Below are 21,831 nucleotides of genomic sequence, written 5' to 3'. Positions count from 1 at the left end.
GTCCTGGCTCAACTCACAGAAGACTCAATCCTGAAAACTTAAATCATCTGAAACATCTACTGGCCTCCGAATTCTGGGAAGATGTTTACAAGTCCCCAGATGTAAACCAAGCCTACAACCTGTTCATTGGTAAAACGACTACACTACTTAATACAGCTAGCCCCTTAACCCTTTCCGGGCCAGGCGGCAATATATTGCCGCCATAGATCGTGTCTGATAAGTGCCAGGCGGCAATATATTGCCGTCGGTGACATACGCGAAAAGCGCCAGGCGGCAATATATTGCCGCCTTGATATTCGTAATTTTCTTTAAAAAATACGACATCAAATGATTAAAGTTTTATGTTTTTTTATTCCCTGGTATATTTGTAGATATTTAATATGAATATAATTTTTATTTTGGAGGTCTATGCATTTTTATTTCGTAATTGTCACGTGACATTATCAGGTGACTCGATCTATTGTTGTTAATTCTTTATGCTTTAGTGCAATCGTACCATTGTATGCTGGATTCTTCTTCATTATTTTATTTTGTGGTTGTAAATATTAGTAGTGTTACCTGCTTAGCTATTGTGTGTAGTAGTTACAATGACTGACAATTTGCGATCTCACGGGAGTGAAATTGTAAGTAGCATATTTGTAAATAGAAAAAGTGTAAATAAATTTCAAATAAAATTGTGTAAATATTTCTTGGTAAATAGTGTTTTTAACTGTATTGAAACTGCTTATGGATCCTACAATCATCTGTTTACCGGTACATCCGTAATGTGAATATTTATTTTAAGTTTCTTGCAGTTAAGAGTCAGTTGCTTTATCACTTGTTGCGAAGTACAATTATGCGTATTTATACAAAATGTGTCATAAAAAATTTATTTATGAGAGAAACAACACAAAATTTTGTATGGTTGTTCCTTTATAAATGTACAATATAATAACATAGCTTTCTACGGTAAAATTATTTTTCCTTTTTTAGTTATTTACGAAAAAAATAAAAAAAATAAAATATTTTTTTATGTAATCCATTAAAACATTATTTTTTTTAAATTTTAAATTACTTAAAACTACATCTTTATATTTTTTTGTTGATAGTATATATCTATACGAGTAATTTGGTGCAAATTTTAGGTCATTCTCTAATGTTTATGAAAAGTTATAAATTTTAATCTAAGAGACTGCAAAATCGCCAATTTTAGCCTGGCACTTTTGACTAGTCACAAGGGGATAGATATGTGAAAAAATTTTGCAACATCTCATATTTGGTCCTGGCCCTGAAAGGGTTAAAAAAATCCAGACCAAGAGGAAAACAAAAACTCAAATCTACCCTAACTAATAGTGATGAAGCACGTCGCCTCAGGGAAGAGTACCTGCAGGCACTTAATAATCAAATTCTGCATGGAAGAGAAGAAGACAAAGCATTAACAGCAACCAAGAAAAGGGAATATGACTTGAAGCTCAAACAGCTAAAACAACAAGATACCTCTAAGTACATTCAAGAGGCTGGAAATAAGCAAAAAGCAATTTGGAAAGTAGTTAATTAGGGAAGACAACAAAAAAACAACACTACCGATCAAATAGAACTAATAGTAGAAGGAAATCAAGTTAACGACCCTCAGCAAGTAGCTCACCTTTTCAACCACTACTTCACAACAATAGCAGACAAAACACTGGGAAATGCTAACCAAGCCCCCTCACAAAATGCCCTTTTTAACCAGCTGAGGGATGAACCACCTGAACTCATCCTTCAGCCCGTAAGCTACCAACAAATCATAGATACAATATCTGGACTGAAATCAAAAACATCTGCCGGAGCTGATGAGATCTCCTCTAACATCCTTAAGCACTGCAAGGAAGAACTAACACCACCCCTCACATACATAGTAAATAAATCTTTTCTTCAAGGCACATTTCCTCAACATCTTAAATTTGCTAAAGTATACCCGAAACTTAAAAAAGGACCACCAGAGCAAATTAGTAATTATAGACCAATATCCCTGCTCTCAACAATATCAAAATTGATTGAGAAAGTAATGTTAATCCAGCTGATAAAACATCTAACTGATCACAATATCCTTACCAGTCAGCAACATGGCTTTCTTAAAGGGAGATCCACAACAACCGCACTCATTCAACTTGCAGAATTTATTATCGACCAGAGAGAAGAAAGAAAAAACGTCACCAGCCTGTTTTTAGATTTCAGCAAGGCCTTTGATTGTCTGGGCCACCATCTTCTTATAAAAAAAGTGAGAGAAATGGGTGTTAAGGGAATGGCAGAAAACTGGCTAACGAGCTACCTTGACGGACGATCGCAAATGGTAGAAATTTCATACACATAAAACAACAGCGTCTGTAAAGCAACATCTAAACCACTACCTGTGAATAGGGGCGTCCCACAAGGCTCTGTTCTTGGCCCTGTGCTTTTCATACTGCTCAGCAATGACTTTCCTAGATATCTCGAAGAGTATAGCCAGGTAATAATGTACGCTGACGACACGGCCATGCTAGTAGCAAAAAAAGATACCGAAGAACTTGAAATAGCCTCATATGTGTCATTAAGCCTAGCAAAACAGTACTGTGAAAAAAATGATCTGGTGTTAAACGAACAAAAAACCCAACAACTTATCTTTGGACGAAGAAACACAGATCCTTCTGGCCTACCAGATATACAAATTAACTATGAAGTTAAATACTTAAAAACTGCTTACTACTCACTATTTGAATCCTACCTGAGATATGGATTGGTGATCTGGGGCAACTCCTCCCACTCAAACCTCCATCGTGTCCTGTTAGCACAAAAAAGAGCTATTCGAATACTAGCTGGCCTAAACTCATCTGACTCCTGCAGAGGTGCTTTCACTGAACTGAAGATACTTACAATAGTGTCCTTATACATACTCGAAGTTATCTGCTTTGCCCAGTCCTGCAATCTTACAAGATTAGGAGGGACCCACTCCTACAATACGAGACACGCTTACAACTTTGCACTGCCCACTCACCGCCTCGCCCTGTCTGAAGAGAAGCCCAGCTATATGGGACCAAAGCTGTATAACCTACTGCCAGACCACCTTAAAGAAATAACAGAAGAGAGACGGTTCAAGAAAGAAACTCGACAATGGCTCCTAGATCGATCATTTTACACCATAGAAGAATTCCTCAACTGGAAAACTTATTTTTAAATACTATATGTTGTTATTTAATTGTATTTTATTGTATAAATGACTCCATTGTATTTCTCCAAAGAAATCACAATAAAGATTCTATGACTATGACTATGACTTTGACAACATAAGGTAAGTTTTTCATCATAAAATATTTTATACATCCAGTATCATTCACAAATTCACAATTGCTACAGTGCATGTGTTAACCGCCTTGGCTATTTTATTATTCAGCTATTATTATTTTCTACTTTCTATTTTTTATAATGTTTATATACCATTTGAGTTCTAATTTACTCTTATTTTGTGTTAAGTTTAATAAAGTTTAATTCAAGTTTAATTTGTTAGGTTTTAATATTTACAACAATTTACTGCAGTTTTTTTTCTGGAGTATATTCATAGACCTGAAAGATTCAGTGCCAATCCTAATGATGAAAATGATAACACAGAATGGAAACATTGGTTTGAAACATTCTGAAATTTCATTTAAGCGGAAATATCAAAGAGAAGCTGCTAAGTTAAAGGTGAAAACAAATTTTATTTGCCCATTGTATTTGAATATATCAGTAAGTGTAGTACTAAATTTACTCATGATATTGTACCTAAGTGTTCCCGGACTGCCTCGTGCCCTGCAAACACAAGGAGGACTGAGACCCAGTGTAAGGTAAAAAAATTAACAAAATAAGTACTAAATTTACTTAAGATAATTGTACCTAAGTGTTCCCGGCCTGCCTCGTGCCCTGCAAACCCAAGGAGGACTGAGACCCAGTGTAAGGTAAAAAATTTAACAAAATAAGTACTAAATTTACTTAAGATAATGTACCTAAGTGTTCCCGGCCTGCCTCGTGCCCTGCAAACGCAAGTAGGACTGAGACCCAATGCAAGGCACTTTTCTCCTGTTGTTTGTTCATGAATTCAAAGTTGGGTCCTTCCTGACAGCCAATAAATAACTGGTTCCAGCATTCAAGCATTCCATCTGTCATTTCTGAAATACAAAAAGAATAACAATAAATTATTAAAAGAAAATGTACTAATACTGTTTGCTAAATGTACACTAGCATAATATTTTACTATCATAATGTATTAAGACTGTGGTTCAACATTTTATACGTTTACATCAAAATAATTAATAATTATAAAATTGAATCCTATTAATACTTGTACTATTAATGTTAAAGTTTGCGAAGATATTTGGATGTTTGATACTCAATCATACAAAACCTAGAGGATAGATTTGTATATTGTATAAATCTGGCAAGCTTCATATAAGAATAACACAGCGTATTCTCAATTCTGAAATACCACCCATAAATATTTTTACTGTAATTTAATTAGACAGGTGCTCTAGTCACAAAACAAAAAGTACTACATAGCACAATACAAAAGCTTATTATTGAATTAGAAGATAATTACAGCACAATACAAGCTAATTACTTGTACATAGTAATGACAAGTAGTATTATCTACCTGTTATTGTAGATGGGCTTAGTGATGAATTAAAATCAATTATTTTATTTTGTATTTTACTTAATGCACAAAATTTTTAATGTAAGGTGTTGGTATGCTATATTTATAGTAGCTGAGGGAACAAAACTAAAGTGACTGGGCACAAACATGAACCATTTGCTTCATACCTAAAATTTGAGGAAACAAGTGAGTATAGTGAGCATGTGATCATTGCAAATGGAATTACAAAGCGATGTACCGAACACAAACCAAAATATTTTTTCTGAGAAAACCATTGCAGGGACTGTGGATCAGTTTTGCACTGATTAGGGATATGATACTGATTAGGTAAAAATAGATATAATTCCTAGTTGATCCTAGGAAATAGAATGATAAAGCACACAGAGATAAGAAAGGAAAGCAAGGATACAAATGGTATCAGGTTCACAGTTAGTCATACTTTCACAAAAAGCAGACATATATATTTTTGTTGGAATTAAAATAATCTTAAATATTATTAATTAATTGGGATGATTTGAAAAGTTTATGTATGTCAGTGGTTTAACCAAATAGGTTTGTTCGCACATTATTTCCAGATTTTTTTGTAAATTGGAGGGTTTCAGCACCAATGAAGGTGTATTGAAGAGTAAAATACAGCCGGCATCAGAAGGAGATTTTAAGGCCCGGAAGTAAACGCTTTTAAACTGTAATAAGCTTTGCACTCAAACGTACGTATTTATACAGAGTGTTCACAAAAAGGTTCACAAACTTCTGTGGGATAGTAAACATCATTTAAAACAAAAAATGTCATATAAACATAGGTTGATTAATGTCTTGTTTAGCAGCTAGCCGCCATTTTGTGTTTTTTATACAAACACTATTGTCTCTAAAACTACTTAAGCTAAGGAAACCAAATTTGGAACATAGATTGGTTTAAATAGATATTAGGAAAATTTAAAAACAAAATAATTGTGTTATTTTCATGAATATTAATAAAATAGCGTCAATTGAAAACTTTTAAATTCATTAACAAAAACACCAGTAAAGTGATAAAAAATATACTAAATAGCAACTTTTTTAACAATTTTATTACAATTCCAACGGTACTTTTTTCAAAGAAATTTGCCGATGCTTAAACGAGCTCGACTGCTTTAAAGATATGCTTGCACGCAACAAACAACTGATTTTCATTTAATGTCATTTTGTTAATATTAAAGAAAATAAAACAATTATTTTTTTAAAATTTTCTTTTAACTGTTCAAACCTATGTGCGAAATTTGGGTTTTTAGAGATAATGTAAAAAATAAATAAAAATGGCGGCTAACAGCTAAACGAGACATTTTTCAACCTATGTTTATATGACATTTATTGTTTAAAATCATGAATACTAAAGGGTTTTTCATTTTGGGCGGGTAGATGTTGAGATGAAATAAAACAAGCTATGTATGATATATAAACGTAATTTATTTTTCATATGGAAGGCCCATGTATGCCACTATGTATGGAATATAACATTGTTTAAATGTCCACCACGGTTTCTCACAATGGTTGGGTTTGAGTGGTCCAATTTTAATTACTCTGCCATATAAATCTGGTTGAATTCAAGCGATGGCCCGGGTTATGTTGATCTTAAGTTCATCGGTTGATTGAGTCCTATTGTCATAGACTTGCGACTTCAGAAAACCCCATATAAAGTCTAGGGGCGTCAAATCGCACGATCTTGGTGGCCAATTCACGTCACCTCTGCGAGAGATAACCATACCCTCAAATCGTTCCTGCAAAATATTCATGGTGTCGTTTGCTGTGTGGCACGTAGCGCCGTCCTGCTGAAACCACACGTTTACGTCTATATTGTACAATTTGGGCCAAAAGAAATCCGTTATCATCATTCTGTAATGTTCGCCATTGACAGTGATGGCCTCACCAACGTTGTTTTCAATAAAAAAAAATACAGGCCAATCACACCGCCAGCCCAAAATCCGCACCAAACAGTAACTTTTTGTGGATGCATCGCTACCTGGTGAACCTCATGCGGGTTGGTGTTGTCCAATATACGGCAATTATGCTTGTTAACATAGCCATTCATCCAGAAATGTGCTTCGTTGCTGAAGATAATTTTTGGCCGAAATTAGGGTCCTCTTCCAAATGCTCCAAAGCCCACTCAGCAAACTAACAGCGTTTTCTATGGTCATAAACTTTAAGCTCCTGGGTTGGTTGGATTTTGAATGTATACATGTTAGCGAAAGGCTGAGTTCTTGTGCACGGCGAGGAATTGACTGCCTCGAGTTCCTCTGCACACTTTCACCGACAGCGGCGACGTTCTCGATAGATCTGCTGTTCCTTTGACGTCTGGGTGTAGGTTGGTTGTTTACCGAACTGGTATTCTCGAATTTAGCTACTAAACGTTGAACAGTTGACATTGAAGGGCCTTCACATCTGCTGTAAAATGGTCACATCACACGTAACGTTTTAACTAGTGAACGCTCATTTGGATAATAAAGTTTAATCAACTGAACGTGCTGCTCAATCGTGTAACTTGCCATGATAAAATAATTTGTCATGAAATGGCAGTACTCACTGAACAATATTACACTAATGAAACAGCTGACACCGAAACAACATGGCCACCACAGGCTACCAACATCTACCTGCCCAAAATGAAAAACGCTTTATCACCTACAGAAGTTTGTGACACCATTTTGTGAACACGCTGTATGTATGTGTGTGTGTGTGTGTGTGTGTGTGTATATATATATATATACAGGGTGACAATTAAGTCTGGAACCTCTTTTTTAATTTTTGAACCACAATAGAAAGAAATACCAAAGTTCACACGTGCTTACTGGTGATAGTAACGCACACATCTGCCCAATTACCGACCGGATAATCCCTTTGGGGGACGGTCCACAAGGAGTCAGATAAAATTCTTAAATAGCAGCATAGGTCAAGTTTGGTATCCTATAGGACATTAAAGGTATTACTTAGCAGAGTACAATGCCGCAAACCGGACTTCAAAAGGTGGATTCATTCAATAGTTATAGCTATTTGAATTTTAAAACAATTGAACAATATAAATTATTAAGTATTAAAAGTAAACACCAATTTTTAAGTACCTGTGATCAAAGTAAGTGTTCAAAATGTTCCCCTCCCATCGTCTGGCAATGTCCTAGGCGGTTGTAAAAGCCATCCACTGCATTTTGAAGGTAGTCACGAGGAATATCTTGAGCTTCTTGGACTATGAGATTTCTTAGGTGCGCCAAATCTCGAGGCTTAGTACGATAAACTTTATCTTTGAAAAATCCATCGGAGATAAATCAGGGGAACGAGCAGGCCACTCTACTGCACCATGTCTTCCAATCCATCTGTGAAGGAATATTGTATCCAAGTATTCTCTAACAAGGAGAGCAAAGTGTGGTGGCGCGCCATCTTGTTGGAAATAAATTCTTTGAAATTGTCGACCAAGAGCAGCTTGTAGTGCAGGAATTATCTCATTTTGGAGCATTGCTAGATACACCATTGATAAATAATGGGCCCATAATTTGATTTCCTATAATACCTGCCCAAACGTTAAGTTTCTGTGGATGCTGTGTATGACTCAATCTGCCACTTTCACATTCTAACAGTAGTTGTGTTATTGGTAATAATTATTGATTCCTGGCTTTGATTACTACATTGTCAGATGATGGGAGGGGAACATTTTGAACACTTACTTTGATCACAGGTTCTTAAAAATTGGTGTTTACTTGTAATACTTAATAATTTACATTGTTCAATTGTTTTAAAATTCAAATAGCTATAACTACTGAATGAATCCACCTTTTGAAGTCCGGTTTGCGGCATTGTACTCTGCTAAGTAATACCTTTAATGTCCTATAGGATACCAAACTTGACCTATGCTGCTATTTAAGAATTTTGTCTGACTCCTTGTGGACCGTCCCCCAAAGGGATTATCCGGTCGGTAATTGGGCAGATGTGTGCGTTACTATCACCAGTAAGCACGTGTGAACTTTGGTATTTCTTTCTATTGTGGTTCAAAAATTAAAAAAGAGGTTCCAGACTTAATTGTCACCCTGTATAGTAGATATATATATATGTGTATATATATAATATATATATATATAATATATATATATAATATAATATATATATATATATAATATATATATATATATATAATATATATATTATAGTAGATATGTATTTGTCGGTTCTAGCCCACTTTTGGGGTAACTAGTAAATTAATGAAAAATCCTGTCCAAAGTATCATGCTGTATAAACTCTTGTCCAAATATCTCAGCTGCTTGCTTCTAAGCTGTTTTATTCAAAATATCTTGGTAAATAAATGCTAAATCTGTTGGGAATCTATTTTTAAAAACTGTTTGAAAATGTTCTGAAAACTCTTCACAATCTTCTAATATCAAATATTAAAATAATCAATGAAAAATAAAATGGTTATTCTAAAAAATTGATAGGCATTTATCATGATCATTTGGAGGAAATGTGCAAATATTTTCTTATACCAGCGAAGAGTTTTTTGCTCTAATGGGTAGTAGGCCATCATTTGGTCTGACCTAATTTATTCATTCTTATGCAGAAGAGTCGTCTGTTAGTGTAAAAGACCATGTAGTCTTCTTTAGCTTTTGATTAAATTGGTGGTTTTTTATTGCTAGAGTGTATAAATATATCCATGTATGTTGTTTAATGCATCATTATATCATCAAGCAAGTATGGAATAGACAAGTTTCCATTTTTACAACTTTAATTTAATTGTATATCTAGTCCAAAGTTTTTATGACAATTTAGCCTAAAAACACTGAAGTTTCATTTTATCTCATTTGACTCACGCATTATTTTATTTAAAAGAATATTCAAGTTTAAACTATTTTATAATATTGATAAACTTTGGTGTTAGACTACATATTTATGATTATATTTTATCAGCGACTATTTTTTTACAGTAACAACTGAACATGTCTGAACAGTAAATCTTCTTATCAGTGTTGTTTATACTGGCTGGAACACAGGCTGATAAGCAAGCCTTGTAGCTCAACTGGTAGAATGCTTGCTCTTGAATAGTGACTGGGGACAAGGTTCAAAAGCTTTAATATTTTTGTCTTTGTATTTTACATACTACATCAACTATTGAACACTATTATTGATATAAAATAGTGATTTAATATTTTTGTTTTCTTTTATTGTTGATTGTTGAGAAGACTTTGTTAACTTAATGTAACTTAATATAAGGAAGAGAGAAGAAAACAAATTGTTGTTTAACATTATGTTGTAGATGTAAATATTTACTGCACTATTATCAGTATTAATATAATCAAAATCAAAGTGAAAAAATGTTTTTAATTAATGAAATTGTATTTGCAAAAGTAAAAGGATATGAATCCTGGCCGGCTTACATTGCCAAAGTTGAGAACAATAAATATAACCGTGTGTTTTTCGGTACAAGTGACACTGCGATGTGTAAAGAGGGAGATGTCTTTGTCTACAATAAATATGAAACAGAAACGTTACCAAATAAGAGGATTACACCTTCTTTAAAAATTGCCCTAGAGGAAGCCAAGACTCATCTTTTGCAGAATCAAAAGCAGAACATAAATTCAACTAGAGAAAACAAAGAAGAGACTTTCTCATCAGAAATCAGAATCTCTTTATTTACAAAATCACAAGGAAATGTAATGGCGTCAATTTTACAAAGTTTATGATCTTGAGGTTTCTTGCTTTACAGATCAAATCGAATCAAAAAATTCTTGAGTTGTATATATTGGTTGCTCTATCAGCCAGCTTTGTAGTTGTCTGTGAAGATCTTTCCCTCTTAGGCGTTTCAAGAAATCTGGCAGCGAGTTGTAGAATCTCTGCCCCGCATAAGATGGCTTTTTTGTGTATTTGGTGGTATGGTGCAAGGGAAGGTGGTAGTCCAAAGCTCTTCTTGTGTTGTAGGAGTGTATATCCTTACCCCTAGGGAGTCCCAGTTGGTCCCCATGCATAACCACTGCATGTATGTACATGGCTGTGACCGTTAGGATCTTCAACGATTTATAGGCTTCTCTGCAGCTCTCTGTTGGGCTTAAGTCAGCTAGTGCCCTTACTGCTTTTTTCTGGAGGACAAGAATTCTGTTTAGATTCTGTTCAGATTTCCCTCCCCACAGAGTTATCCCATAGCGGATGTGGGATTCTACTAGAGCGTGGTATGCTGCTTTAGCTGCAGCAAAACCTCCTATCCACTTCACTCTTCTAATAACATAGATTCCTGAGCTTAGCTTTTTACTCAGTAAATCCACATGACTAGTCCATGAGAGATCTGCATCTATTGTTAATCCTAGCAGTCTTGCTTGTTGGTCAGTAGAGATGTTAGGAATGTCGGGTATGTCATCTTGTCTGCGACTAAAATTTATATGTATCGTCTTTTTAGGGTTGATAGCTAAATCGTTCTGGAGGCAATATTGAAGTGCTTTGTCAGTAGTTGAGGTAATGTTTGTGACCAGGTCTTGTGAATTGTTACTTTTGATAATTAATGTAGTGTCATCTGCATACATTGTTGCCTCTATGTTGTCATTTTTAATAAAACTGGGAAAGTCATTTGTAAAAAGCACAAACAAGAAAGGACCAAGAACAGAGCCCTGGGGCACTCCTCTTTTTACTGGTAGTGCATTTGATCTGAATGTAGATTTTCTGCCAATAAATGTTTTTTGGACCTCCACAGACTGTCTACGGTCATTCAGATAGCTAGCTACCCAGTCTCTTGCCTTCCCTCGAAATCCTAAGCCAGTCAGTTTTTGCAGTATTAGATCGTGGCCCAAACAGTCGAATGCCTTGCTATAGTCCAATAACACTGTTGAAACAAGGTTGTTTACTTCCAGTTGATCTGTAATAGATTCAACTATGTCTGTTATTGCACTTATGGTTGATCTTCCTTTAAGGAAACCATGTTGGTTTTTGGTTAATAGATCATGCATTTCAAGGTGATTCAACATTCTTGTTAGAGCAATTTTTTCTATTATTTTAGAGAAGGTTGAAACCAGTGAAATAGGTCTGTAATTTTTTGGGTCTGTAGTAGATCCTTGTTTGAATTTCGGATAAATTTTTGAAATTTTGAGAGCAGAAGGAAATTGGCCTAAACTGAATGATTTGTTAATAATATAGACCAGTGGTGTTACTAATTGATTCGCACAGAGTTTTATAGCTTTAGCTGGAACTTCATCTATGCCAGAAGATAGTGTAGGTTTAAGGGTAGCTATTGTCTTCAGTACTTCATTTTCATCAGTTGGAGTTAAAGTAAGGGGTGTGATAATTGAGTTCTGGTTACTGTTCAGAGGAGTTACAATAACTGGGTTGTGTAGCTGATTTCGACTTTCTTTCAGTGTGGAGTCAGCAATTTCCACAAAATATTTGTTAAGGTGATTAGCAATGCGTGTCGGATCCTCTTCTATATTCCCATTCACTTCTAATCGAGTAAGGTGGTCCTGCTTTTTCTTACATTGCTTTTCTGCATTGATGACATTCCAAAGAGCCTTTGATTTGTTACTTGATTAATTTATGAGTTCTTCTGTGCTGTTTAGTTTGAGATGTCTGAGTTTGTTGTCATATTTTCTTTTAGCAGATACCATTGTATCCTTGTCACTTGGGTTTCTTGTCATCTCATACTTGTAAAAAGCTTTAAGATATTCACCTTTCAGCTGATTAGCCTCATCATCATAAACTAATTTTGGCTTAGAACTGTGTTTAAATCTGATTCTTTTCTTTGGGCATGCATAATCTAAAGTTCTTGTCACAGCCTTTAAAAATTCGTTGTAAGCTTCTTCAGCATCGTTAGCCTTGAGTACACAACTCCAGTCCTCATTTACAAGCTCACTTTTGAAGCAGTCAAGGTTTTCTGTATTAAATTTTCGGTTAAAAGAACTAGGGTTTCTTCTGGTATTTTCTAGTGTAGTTGGAAGGCTGCATATTTGACCTGTGTGGTCCGATATTCCGGCTTCAACTATTCTATAGTCCATATTGCCGTGTTGAATGTCTGTACAAATGCAGTCAATAGAGGTCTTTGATGTTGCCGTTATTCGAGTAGCTGGGAGGGGAAGTCTTGTTATTCCATAAGAAAGTAATTCTTCTTCAAAGATCTTGTTGTCGGAGTTTAATTTTAATCTGTCAATATTGACATCTCCCATTATTACCAATGATTTGTTTTCTGCATGCGTTGTAGTGAGAATTTCTGATAGAATATCCATGGCTTGATTAACTGATCCGCTTGGTGGTCGATAGATTCCTATTATGTAGATTGATTGGTTTACTACATTTAGTTTGACCAATGCAGATTCGCATTTGCCTTCCAAGCAATGGTCAGATATATCAATCTCTTCTGCATTGATATTTGAAGTGTCTGCCAAGTATATAGCTACCCCCCCTAGCTTATGATTGCCTCTACTGAAGTGTGCTAACAGTGAGTAACCTGCAATGTTTGTAAGTTTTAAGGTTGTTAGAGTTGAGACCATGTTCCGTTAAAATTAGTATTGTAGGTTCAGCGGAGCTTAAGAAGTGATTCAGTCGTTCCTCCTTTTTTTTAGCCCTCGTACATTTTGGTGACAGATTGTTATTGTTCTTCTTGTTTTTCTTTGTTTTTTTGGAGGTGCTCCTACAAAAATGATCGATTCCAGTAGAAATTTCATCTGATGAGGTTACCGCTTGTTGCATATCCTTGTCTCTTCCTTCCCGTGCTTGTGGGTTTGAGCTGTCGTTGTCTTGTGCTGGTAGGGAAGTACATCCAGGGTCTTGATGAACAGTCTGATAAGGCAAGACTGAAGAGCTTTGTTTGTGGATTACCTCTTTGTAATAGTCTATGTTTTTCACATAAAAGTCTTCCACACTCTCATTGTCAGCGCGTATCTTAGCTGTCATTGGCGGAATTCTCTCTTTGGGAATAAGCTTTTCTGTTAAAGTTTTGTATCCTGATATTTTTCCTATATTGGGAATGGGTGTTATTTTATTTGTGTTTTCTGGCTGGTTTGGGGGGTTTTGTTCTGACTTACTCTTGACCACTTGTAGTGAGATGCTGAAGTGATATGACTGCTTCTGTGTGAATCTACAACCAACTCGTCTTGAGTCCTGCCTGGATAACTTCATCTCCAATCTTCACCCAACTGATTACACTTGTAGAACTGTACAGCCTCATCTCTCGGATCATCTTGGCCTGCTGTTAAAGACTAAATTTCTTGCTGCAGGTCCCTCACCGCCAAACGTGAGTGAAAAAACAACATACAGCTATAGGGTGCTGAACGATGTAAATATTAATAGATTTAAGTGTAGGTTAACTAATAGCAACTGGTCAAATGTGATTTTAGGTGCTGATGACCTTGACAATGCTTTTAATTCCTTTTTGTAGCATTTGTCTCACAACTTTCATGATTGTTGTCCTTTAATGACTAAAACTAGATCTGAAGGAAAACTTAGATGTAGAAATAAAAACTGGTACACTCCTTTTTTAGAGAAAATTAGGTTATTACTGGATATTAGCTATGAAGTGAGTAAAAATAATCCTACTTTGTTAGAAAGACATAAAAGAATTAAGAAATTTTATAAAGAACAGGTTGAAATTGCAAAAAGAAGTGCAAATGATAGATACATATTGGAATCTCCAAACCCATGCAAAGCTGCCTGGAATGTAATCAATGCTGAATCTGGGCGGTTATCTAAAAGTCTTTCTCTGTCCAAGCTTCCATTGTCTGCTGATGATTTTAATGACTATTTTATTAATGTGTGTAGTAATGTAAATAATAATGGGGCCAATCTGAATACTGCTAGTGCTATTGAAATATTGAAATCTTCTGGTATAAGAAATCCCCAGACATTACCTTTTAAGTGGAATGATGTTTACCCTGTCGATGTTTATAACACTGTACTTAAACTTAGTAACTCAAAATCAGAAGATGTTTTTGGACTTTCAAACTTTGTCTTAAAGAAAGTTTTAAGTGAAATTTTATATCCTTTAACAATACTTATTAACTGGATGCTCAGGATTGGTGTTTTTCCACAATGCCTTAAGACAACTGTAACAGTGCCAATTTACAAAAAGGGTGACAGGTCTAATGTAAACAACTACCGCCCGATTGCGCTGGTTCCTGTAGTATCCAAGGTAATTGAAAGCCTAATTAAACAACAGGTTGAATGTTATTTTGAGTACAATCACTTGCTTTCCTCTGAACAATATGGATTTAGACATAGTCTCTCCACTGTCAAAGCAGTTGAAAGCATTGTCTCCTATATCATTGGTGGCTTTGAAGGTAAAGAAGAGATTAGTGCCTTACTGTTAGATCTTAGTAAAGCTTTTGACGTGGTGCCTCACTCAGAACTTATTGAAAAACTAAACCACTATGGGCTGGAAGGTGTTGAGTTGTCTCTCTTTACTTCTTATTTATCTGACAGGTACCAGTATGTCAGAATAAGTGACCAGAGGTCTGATCTCAAGAGGGTGACAAGGGGGGTACCCCAGGGCTCTGTCCTGGGTCCCTTTTTGTTCACTGTTTTCATTAACGACCTCCCAAAATTTCTTCCCAACAAGTGTGTCCTTTATGCAGACGACACTACCTTGATGTGCTCCAATAGACTTTCTCAACTTAATCTAGTAATGATCAATTATATGAGAGAGAGATCACATCTCTGGTTTTCTGCAAATAGCCTATATGTTAATGAGGATAAATCAGAGCATGTTATATTTAGTCTAGGTGCCAACTCTGAGAATAAGTCTGTGAAGTTACTAGGTCTTTATCTTGATTCTAAGCTCACCTGGAGAACACATACTGATGCCTTATGTACTCGGTTATCGAGAGTGATCTTTTTGTTAAAAAAACTGACATCCTGTACTAGTCCTAGTTTGGTTTTAAAGGCTTATTTTGCCCTCTTTCATTCCCACCTTACATATGGTACCCTTCTCTGGGGTAGCTCCAGCGGAGCTAGAGAGGTTTTTCTGTGCCAAAAGAAGGCTGTGCGAAAAATTTTTAATCTTAGCAATAGTGACTCGTGTAAACCTTACTTTATAGAATATGATATACTTACACTCCCTTGTATTTTTGTATTGCAGAGTTTGATATATGTAAAAGAAAATTTAGAACAATTTGACTTAAGAAGCTCAATACATACTCATTATACAAGAAACCAAGACTCAATCAACCAAAAACATGCTAGGCTAGCCAAAACCCATAATAGTTATCTGTATATAGGCATAAAGCTTTTTAACAAGTTACCATTAGAAGTTAGGGAAATTTCATGTAATAATTTTAAAATAGCTGTGTCTAAATGGTTGAAGCAAAATGCATTCTATTCTATCGAAGAAATGTATCTTTACAATATAAGTAATAATAGGATTTTCATGTAGTTCATGCATGTATGCTCAGCATTAAGGATATAACTGTACCATGTAGGCTATGTTAAGGTTTGTGTATGTGTTTTTATTTGTATATTGTATATTATATATGTTTTAAGGACATATTTTAAACTCTATGACTTTGTCAATGCATCGTTTGTGTGGGATGGCAATAAAATATTCTTGATTCTTGATTTCTCCTATTTTTGATAGAGGGCTGGCTCTTATTCAGAGGTTGGGGCCGTTTACATGTTTTATTATCAGTATTTGTGTAGCTTTTTGAAAGTGTGCTGGATGTTGTATTGCTATTTGATTTTGCTACTAAATGTGATTTACTTTCAGCTATTTCGATTTTTAAGGTTTTAATTTCTTCCTCCAGAAGATGTTGTTTCGCTTTACTTCAGCTAGCTCAATAAAAACGGTTGTGTTGTCAGGCATAGGAGTAAGAGTATTGATGTTTTGTTCATTTCCCTTTTGGACAGTTTGAGTTTCAGAGTTGGTGTAGCTTGGAGATTCTTTATCTGATTCTGATGTTATATGTTTTTTTAGGTTTCTTTGTAAAGCAAAGATGTTTTTTTCTAAGTTTTCAATTTTAAGTAAATATTCGTTTATTATTTGATTTTGTTTTCTGTCATTTTCTTAAAACATACGCTGCATGTCTGAGTGTATTTGTTTTTCTTTCTTTGAATTATTATGTAATTCTTCTATTTGGCATAGAAGTTCTTCAATTTTTGAGGCAGATATTTCTTGTTCTCTTTCTAGGTTCTCGGCTTTTTCCTCAGCAATCGTTAGCTTAGATTCCAGTTCAAAATTTTGTCTCTTCAGTGAATCATTTTCCTCTAGCAGTGCTGTTCCAATTTTAGCTGCCAATGTAAGTTTTTCTTCTTCGTTTTCTGAGTTCTCTAACAGGTTTACTTCTGTTAAGCTCTCTTCAAGATGTTTTACAGACATGCTTAGAACATCACTTTTTTTGTAGTTGCAATCTTCATTTTGTGTATTTATGTCACTTGCTTCAGCTGCTTCACTTTCCTCTGCTTCCTTCAAGGCTTTATTGAATTTGCTATTTCTGAAATTGTCAGTCCTTAGTCTTCCGTGTATGTGTTTGTATTCCAAGTACAGACAAGCATCATTATCCTTTATAGTAGTCGTCTCCTGGGTTCCAAAGAATTTTACATCGTATTTTGCTTGCTGTTTTTCTGTCCAAAATACATTTACAACTCGGGCAGACCAGTAAGGATAACCTTTTATCTTAGCAAATACCTTGTCTCCTTTATTGAACTTGGCTGCCATATTAAAACCTAAGTAAAAAGGTCTGCCGTTCCTATTGTCAATAAAATAAAAATGAGGTTGAGGTGGACAGTTTTTTAAGCCAGGTTTGACTGATTCCTATTGTCAATAAAATAAAAATGAGGTTGAGGTGGACAGTTTTTTAAACTGGGTTTGACTGATTCCTATTGTCGATAAAATAAAAATGAGGTTGAGCTGGACAGTTTTTTAAGCCGGGTTTGACTGATTCCTATTGTCAATAAAATAAAGTTGAGGTTGATGTATATAGTTTTTTAGCTTGGTTTGACTGATTCCTATTGTCAACTGGATTAAAGTGAGATTTTAGTGTCAATTAGTTAAAAGTAGAGTTGGATACTATATTATGATGACAATATCCAAGGTAGTAGAAGTACAGCAGCTGTGCTGTAGGTCAGCGCTGACAATGCTGACACAGTGTCTGGGGTCAGTGGTCGGGTGTTCCAGTTACTGGCAAAGCAGCTGTCTGCCAACGCTGTATGATGTGGAATGTAACAACACTGTGACGTCACTGTTAATGAATAGTTTTAAGGATATTAATTCATCAAGTGTTTTTATATCTTAGTCTTGAAAGCTCAAAATTTTATAAATTTATTTAATCTTGTGTAAAACATTTGCATAATCTTCTTGGTTTGTCTTAATCTTGAGAGTTTAGTTGCTTGTCAGTGTTGCAGTATTAAGTTTTCATCTCTTATTCAAAGTTTTTATGTTTTGTGAAGGATTATTGGTTTGTTGACTTACTTTTGGTCCAAGGTAGGTGTTGTGCACAAGTAAATAATATTTTGTTGGATTATTACCACTTAAATACACATCTATCTTGGAGCTCACTTCACTTTGACTGTAGTCAGTCAGCCATGTTTTTTGATTCTGCCGAAGAAAGCATGAATGATGTATCTGAAATAAATAGTCAACTACAGTACGAAAAGGAAAAAACGGAATCATCCCTACGCATGGCAGAGGAAGAAGCTGAAGAGATGAGTCAAAAGTTTGAAAGGGAGATAGCCAGTCTCAACGGTCAAATAAAGCTGTTGGAAAATAAAATTCTCAAGAAAAATGAGAAGCTGGCTGAGCTGCATATGAAGTTAAAAAATAATATTTCAGAGGAACTGAATTACTTGTCTCCAAAAGTGTGCATTTCAATAGGAACCCCAGACAAGAGGAAAATACAAATACTAATAAAAAAGTACAGAATACAACATTAATGAAGAGCTTGTAACTAAACTGGAAGCATATGAAAAAGAATTAAATTAAAAAGAAATACTTATTTTAAAACTTGAAGATAATATTGACGAACACAATGAATCAGCCATAAATAAAAAATGTCTCCACTGTTTTCCTCCCTTGCAGAACTCTGAGTTCAAAGAGGTCAAAATTAAATCCTTGAATAAAGAAATGAAACACATGTCACCTCCCATAAAAAACCATACTCTGACAAGCAATAACCTTTTAAAATTCTAGAAATAGAAGATGATGTTGAAGATGATTTAAGAGAAAATTAAATAGTAATTTTAAATAATAAACCCACCCAAACATCGCACTTCTTAAATAAAAATCCTGTAAAAATGTCAAAAAAATATGTAGAAACTCATACACCCAAATCTGTATCAACATCAGCTGCTTCAATCAAGAAACAACTTCTCATCATGGCTGATAGTCATGGAAAAAATTTAAGTTCAGTGGTTCAGCAAAGATCTTCAATCAACGTATTTTCATGTGTTCGGCCCAGAGCAAAGTTTAGTGGGGTGGTGGAAGACATTACAGCCTTAACCCTTTAAGCGTCATGAAAAATTAGACCTGATCTTTGATAAAGTTACAATTTTTTAAAATTTCCAATGTGTAAAGTTAAATTTTTTTTCCTTTCTGTATGTCAAAATAGAGTTATTTAACGGTGAATAAAATTTGTTTAGCCCTTTTTGGATTTCCTAGGCTAATTTTTAACGTTTGAGAATATCGTAGAATAGCAGTGTAGTTGTCACCAATATTTTTTTTATTTATTCAGTAAGTATGGGAATGAAACACAGTTTTATAGATAAACATATACTATATTACAAACCAATAAAATTAGAAAAATACAAAAGTAGACAAAGAGTGTTTATTTGGTGGCGGGCTGTCACAACTGGCATTCCGCGCGTCTCCCGCAAGCCACTGTTATCGCGTGGACTTTGAACCTTCTTATCGCTCGGCAACTTGTAGGACAGCCTTGTGGGGCTTGAATTATGTTTCTTGCTTTCTAATAACATCCTTATGACCGTAATAAAATATAAAAAAATTTGGGGTTGACCAAGTAATTGCTCAAAATTACCGAATCTTCAAATTCCGAATCGTCTGGATTTGCCATTCACACGAATAATGGTAAAAAACACTAAATAAATACTGGAAACTGCTGTATATAATACGAATAATTTACTTTAAAAAGAATAGAACACAACAGAAAATTAGCGATAACCAAAATACATATGCGTGTACCGGACGCTTCCCACTAACTAACTGGCTAGATGCCTTGACGGGAGCTCCCGTCAATGACTTTGTGAAAGGCACAGGGCCACGCCCGCTAGACAGTGTTTGGCCAATTAGAAGCAACTGCCACTCCCATTGTAACAGAATTCGAGGCGGGGCAACCCGTCTGTATGTCGCATGACTACTAGAACCATCTAGCAGCAAAATATTCAACTAACATAGCAGTAAGAAAATAAAGAATGCAAAAACGCGGATACACGGCAATGACGTTTTGAGCTTGTAGTGGCCCTCCGCGGATCCGCGTCAATAACGCTGGAAAGGTTTTAAGCAAGAACTTTACTAAAGATGACAGTGTCCTTATCATAGCTGGACAAACAATATGGAAACTATGGGTATAAAACCCATCCTGAATGAGGTTCAAGAATTGCTCAATAAGTCCAATGGTTTGAATCTGATTCTAGCTACATTACCAATGAGGCATGACCAGCCTCAATTTGGATTTGAAAATTTCTATAATTAATAGGGTAATTGAAAGTATTGCTGCTAACAGAAATTGTCTTGTGCTACCACTCCACCATCTACCTCGCCATCTTTATACAAATCATGGATTACAATATATGAACAAGATTGGTAAATCAAGAGTAGCTGAAATGATAGTAAAAATCATCAACAAAAATAATAATCTAAATAAAACTCATTCTACCCTCAACACCCCTTGTCCATCTTTATTACCCAAAGAGGGCGGAATAACTGTTGTGGAAGCCGACATAAGGGAAGTTTTCGAAGAAGTCAAGAATACTACTTTATCAATTGCATTAGCACATTCTGTGTCATCAGATTTTCATATGTCAGCCGGAGTGGCTGTGACTTTTAGAGAAAAGTTTGAATGACCTCATATACGACAACTTGGCTAAGCAAAAAATTAAAGAAGGACCTACTATTTACAGCCTAGCCACTAAAACTACTTTGACAAGCCCAAACTTTCAGACTACAATGCAGCATTTGATCAGCTACAGCATGATTTCAAATCCCAAGGTTTATCAACTCTGATCTGCTCTGCGATGGGTTGTGTGAGAGACCTTATTGAGCCACAGCATTTTGTCAGTAACATCATAAATTTCCACACAAAAACTGGGGCCAATGTGAAAGTAATTACGTATGACCAAGAGGCAAGAAGAACTCTTTGGAGGGGACTTGAACATGATAAGTTTGTGGAGACCCTGAGGAGGCTGATTGTATCACAATTACCAACTGCTGCCACACAGGAGAAGGAGCCGATGACAGACACCAACACCTTTACACTCTCTCCTGCAAGAGCCAGCCCCATTGTTCGTGAATCAACATCCCCCAGGTCTCAGTATCAGTGTTTAGTGTAGCCCTGAAAGTCAGTCTAGTTTTAATGAGTGTGTAATTGAGGTAGAAGAGTGCAGTGCAAACAATACTACATACTAACTAAATAGTTTGTATACAACCTCACCCTTAAACATAAATAAGCAGGATATTTAGCCCTATCAAAAGTAGTAAACCTACAAAACAAAAAAAATCAAAAGTCACCATTGGCATATAAATCTGAGAACTTAACTTTAAATCTATTATTTTTAAATATTCAAGGCCTACTCAACAAAATATTAACCCTAGAAATTTTTTTATTATCTAATAATTTGGACGTAATTGGTTTATCTGAGCATTAACAAAGTAGAAATTTTCTCAGCTTTGCTTGATGGCCATTTTTGTAAAAGTGCATATTGTAGAACTGAACATATTAGAGGAGGTTCCTTAGTACTTACACATAAGAGTTTGAATGTAGGAATGTGTGATGTTGGTCAGTTGTGTTCTGAGTTGGATTTAGAGGCAGTAGCTGTTTTTGTGGATATATTAAAATTGATTGTTTTAACTATATATCACTCTCCACCAGGCAACCCAATTACTTTTCTTGGCTCTTTTGAAAAATTGCTGCGGTTTTTGACAAAATGGTAAAATTATACATCTGTGATTGGACAGGACTTTAATTATAACTTTGATGTAACTAAATGTGGTAGATTCTCAAACCAATTCCTTAATCTCTTGCGACAGTATAACTTTTATCATTTGAATACTAAGCCTACTCGAAAAA

General features: G+C 35.2%; 2 protein-coding genes across 3 annotated transcripts in view; both read right to left on the bottom strand.

The window, feature by feature from the left end:
- LOC124363237 (protein saal1) overlaps positions 1-21,831 on the bottom strand; it is a 104,782-nt gene that overhangs the window by 27,497 nt on the left and 55,454 nt on the right. For both annotated transcript variants that reach the window (XM_046818408.1, XM_046818409.1), the window contains exon 6: positions 3,978-4,139. In XM_046818408.1, the coding sequence (XP_046674364.1) occupies positions 3,978-4,139 (162 nt within the window). The remainder of the gene's footprint in view (positions 1-3,977; positions 4,140-21,831) is intronic.
- Positions 13,307-17,494, bottom strand: LOC124363238 (hepatoma-derived growth factor-like). The gene has a single exon (XM_046818410.1). The coding sequence runs from the start codon at positions 17,247-17,249 to the stop codon at positions 16,599-16,601; it is 651 nt and encodes a 216-aa protein (XP_046674366.1). The 5' UTR covers positions 17,250-17,494; the 3' UTR covers positions 13,307-16,598.

The sequence above is a fragment of the Homalodisca vitripennis genome, chromosome 5 (genome assembly GCF_021130785.1).
Source record: "Homalodisca vitripennis isolate AUS2020 chromosome 5, UT_GWSS_2.1, whole genome shotgun sequence".
NCBI lineage: Eukaryota > Metazoa > Arthropoda > Insecta > Hemiptera > Cicadellidae > Homalodisca > Homalodisca vitripennis.
This window is presented reverse-complemented; position numbering and strand designations above follow the sequence as displayed.

Coding starts and splice junctions, on each gene's coding strand:
- LOC124363238 (XM_046818410.1), bottom strand. CDS start 17,249: ATGGCAGCCAAGTTCAATAAAGGAGACAAGGTATTTGCTAAGATAAAA.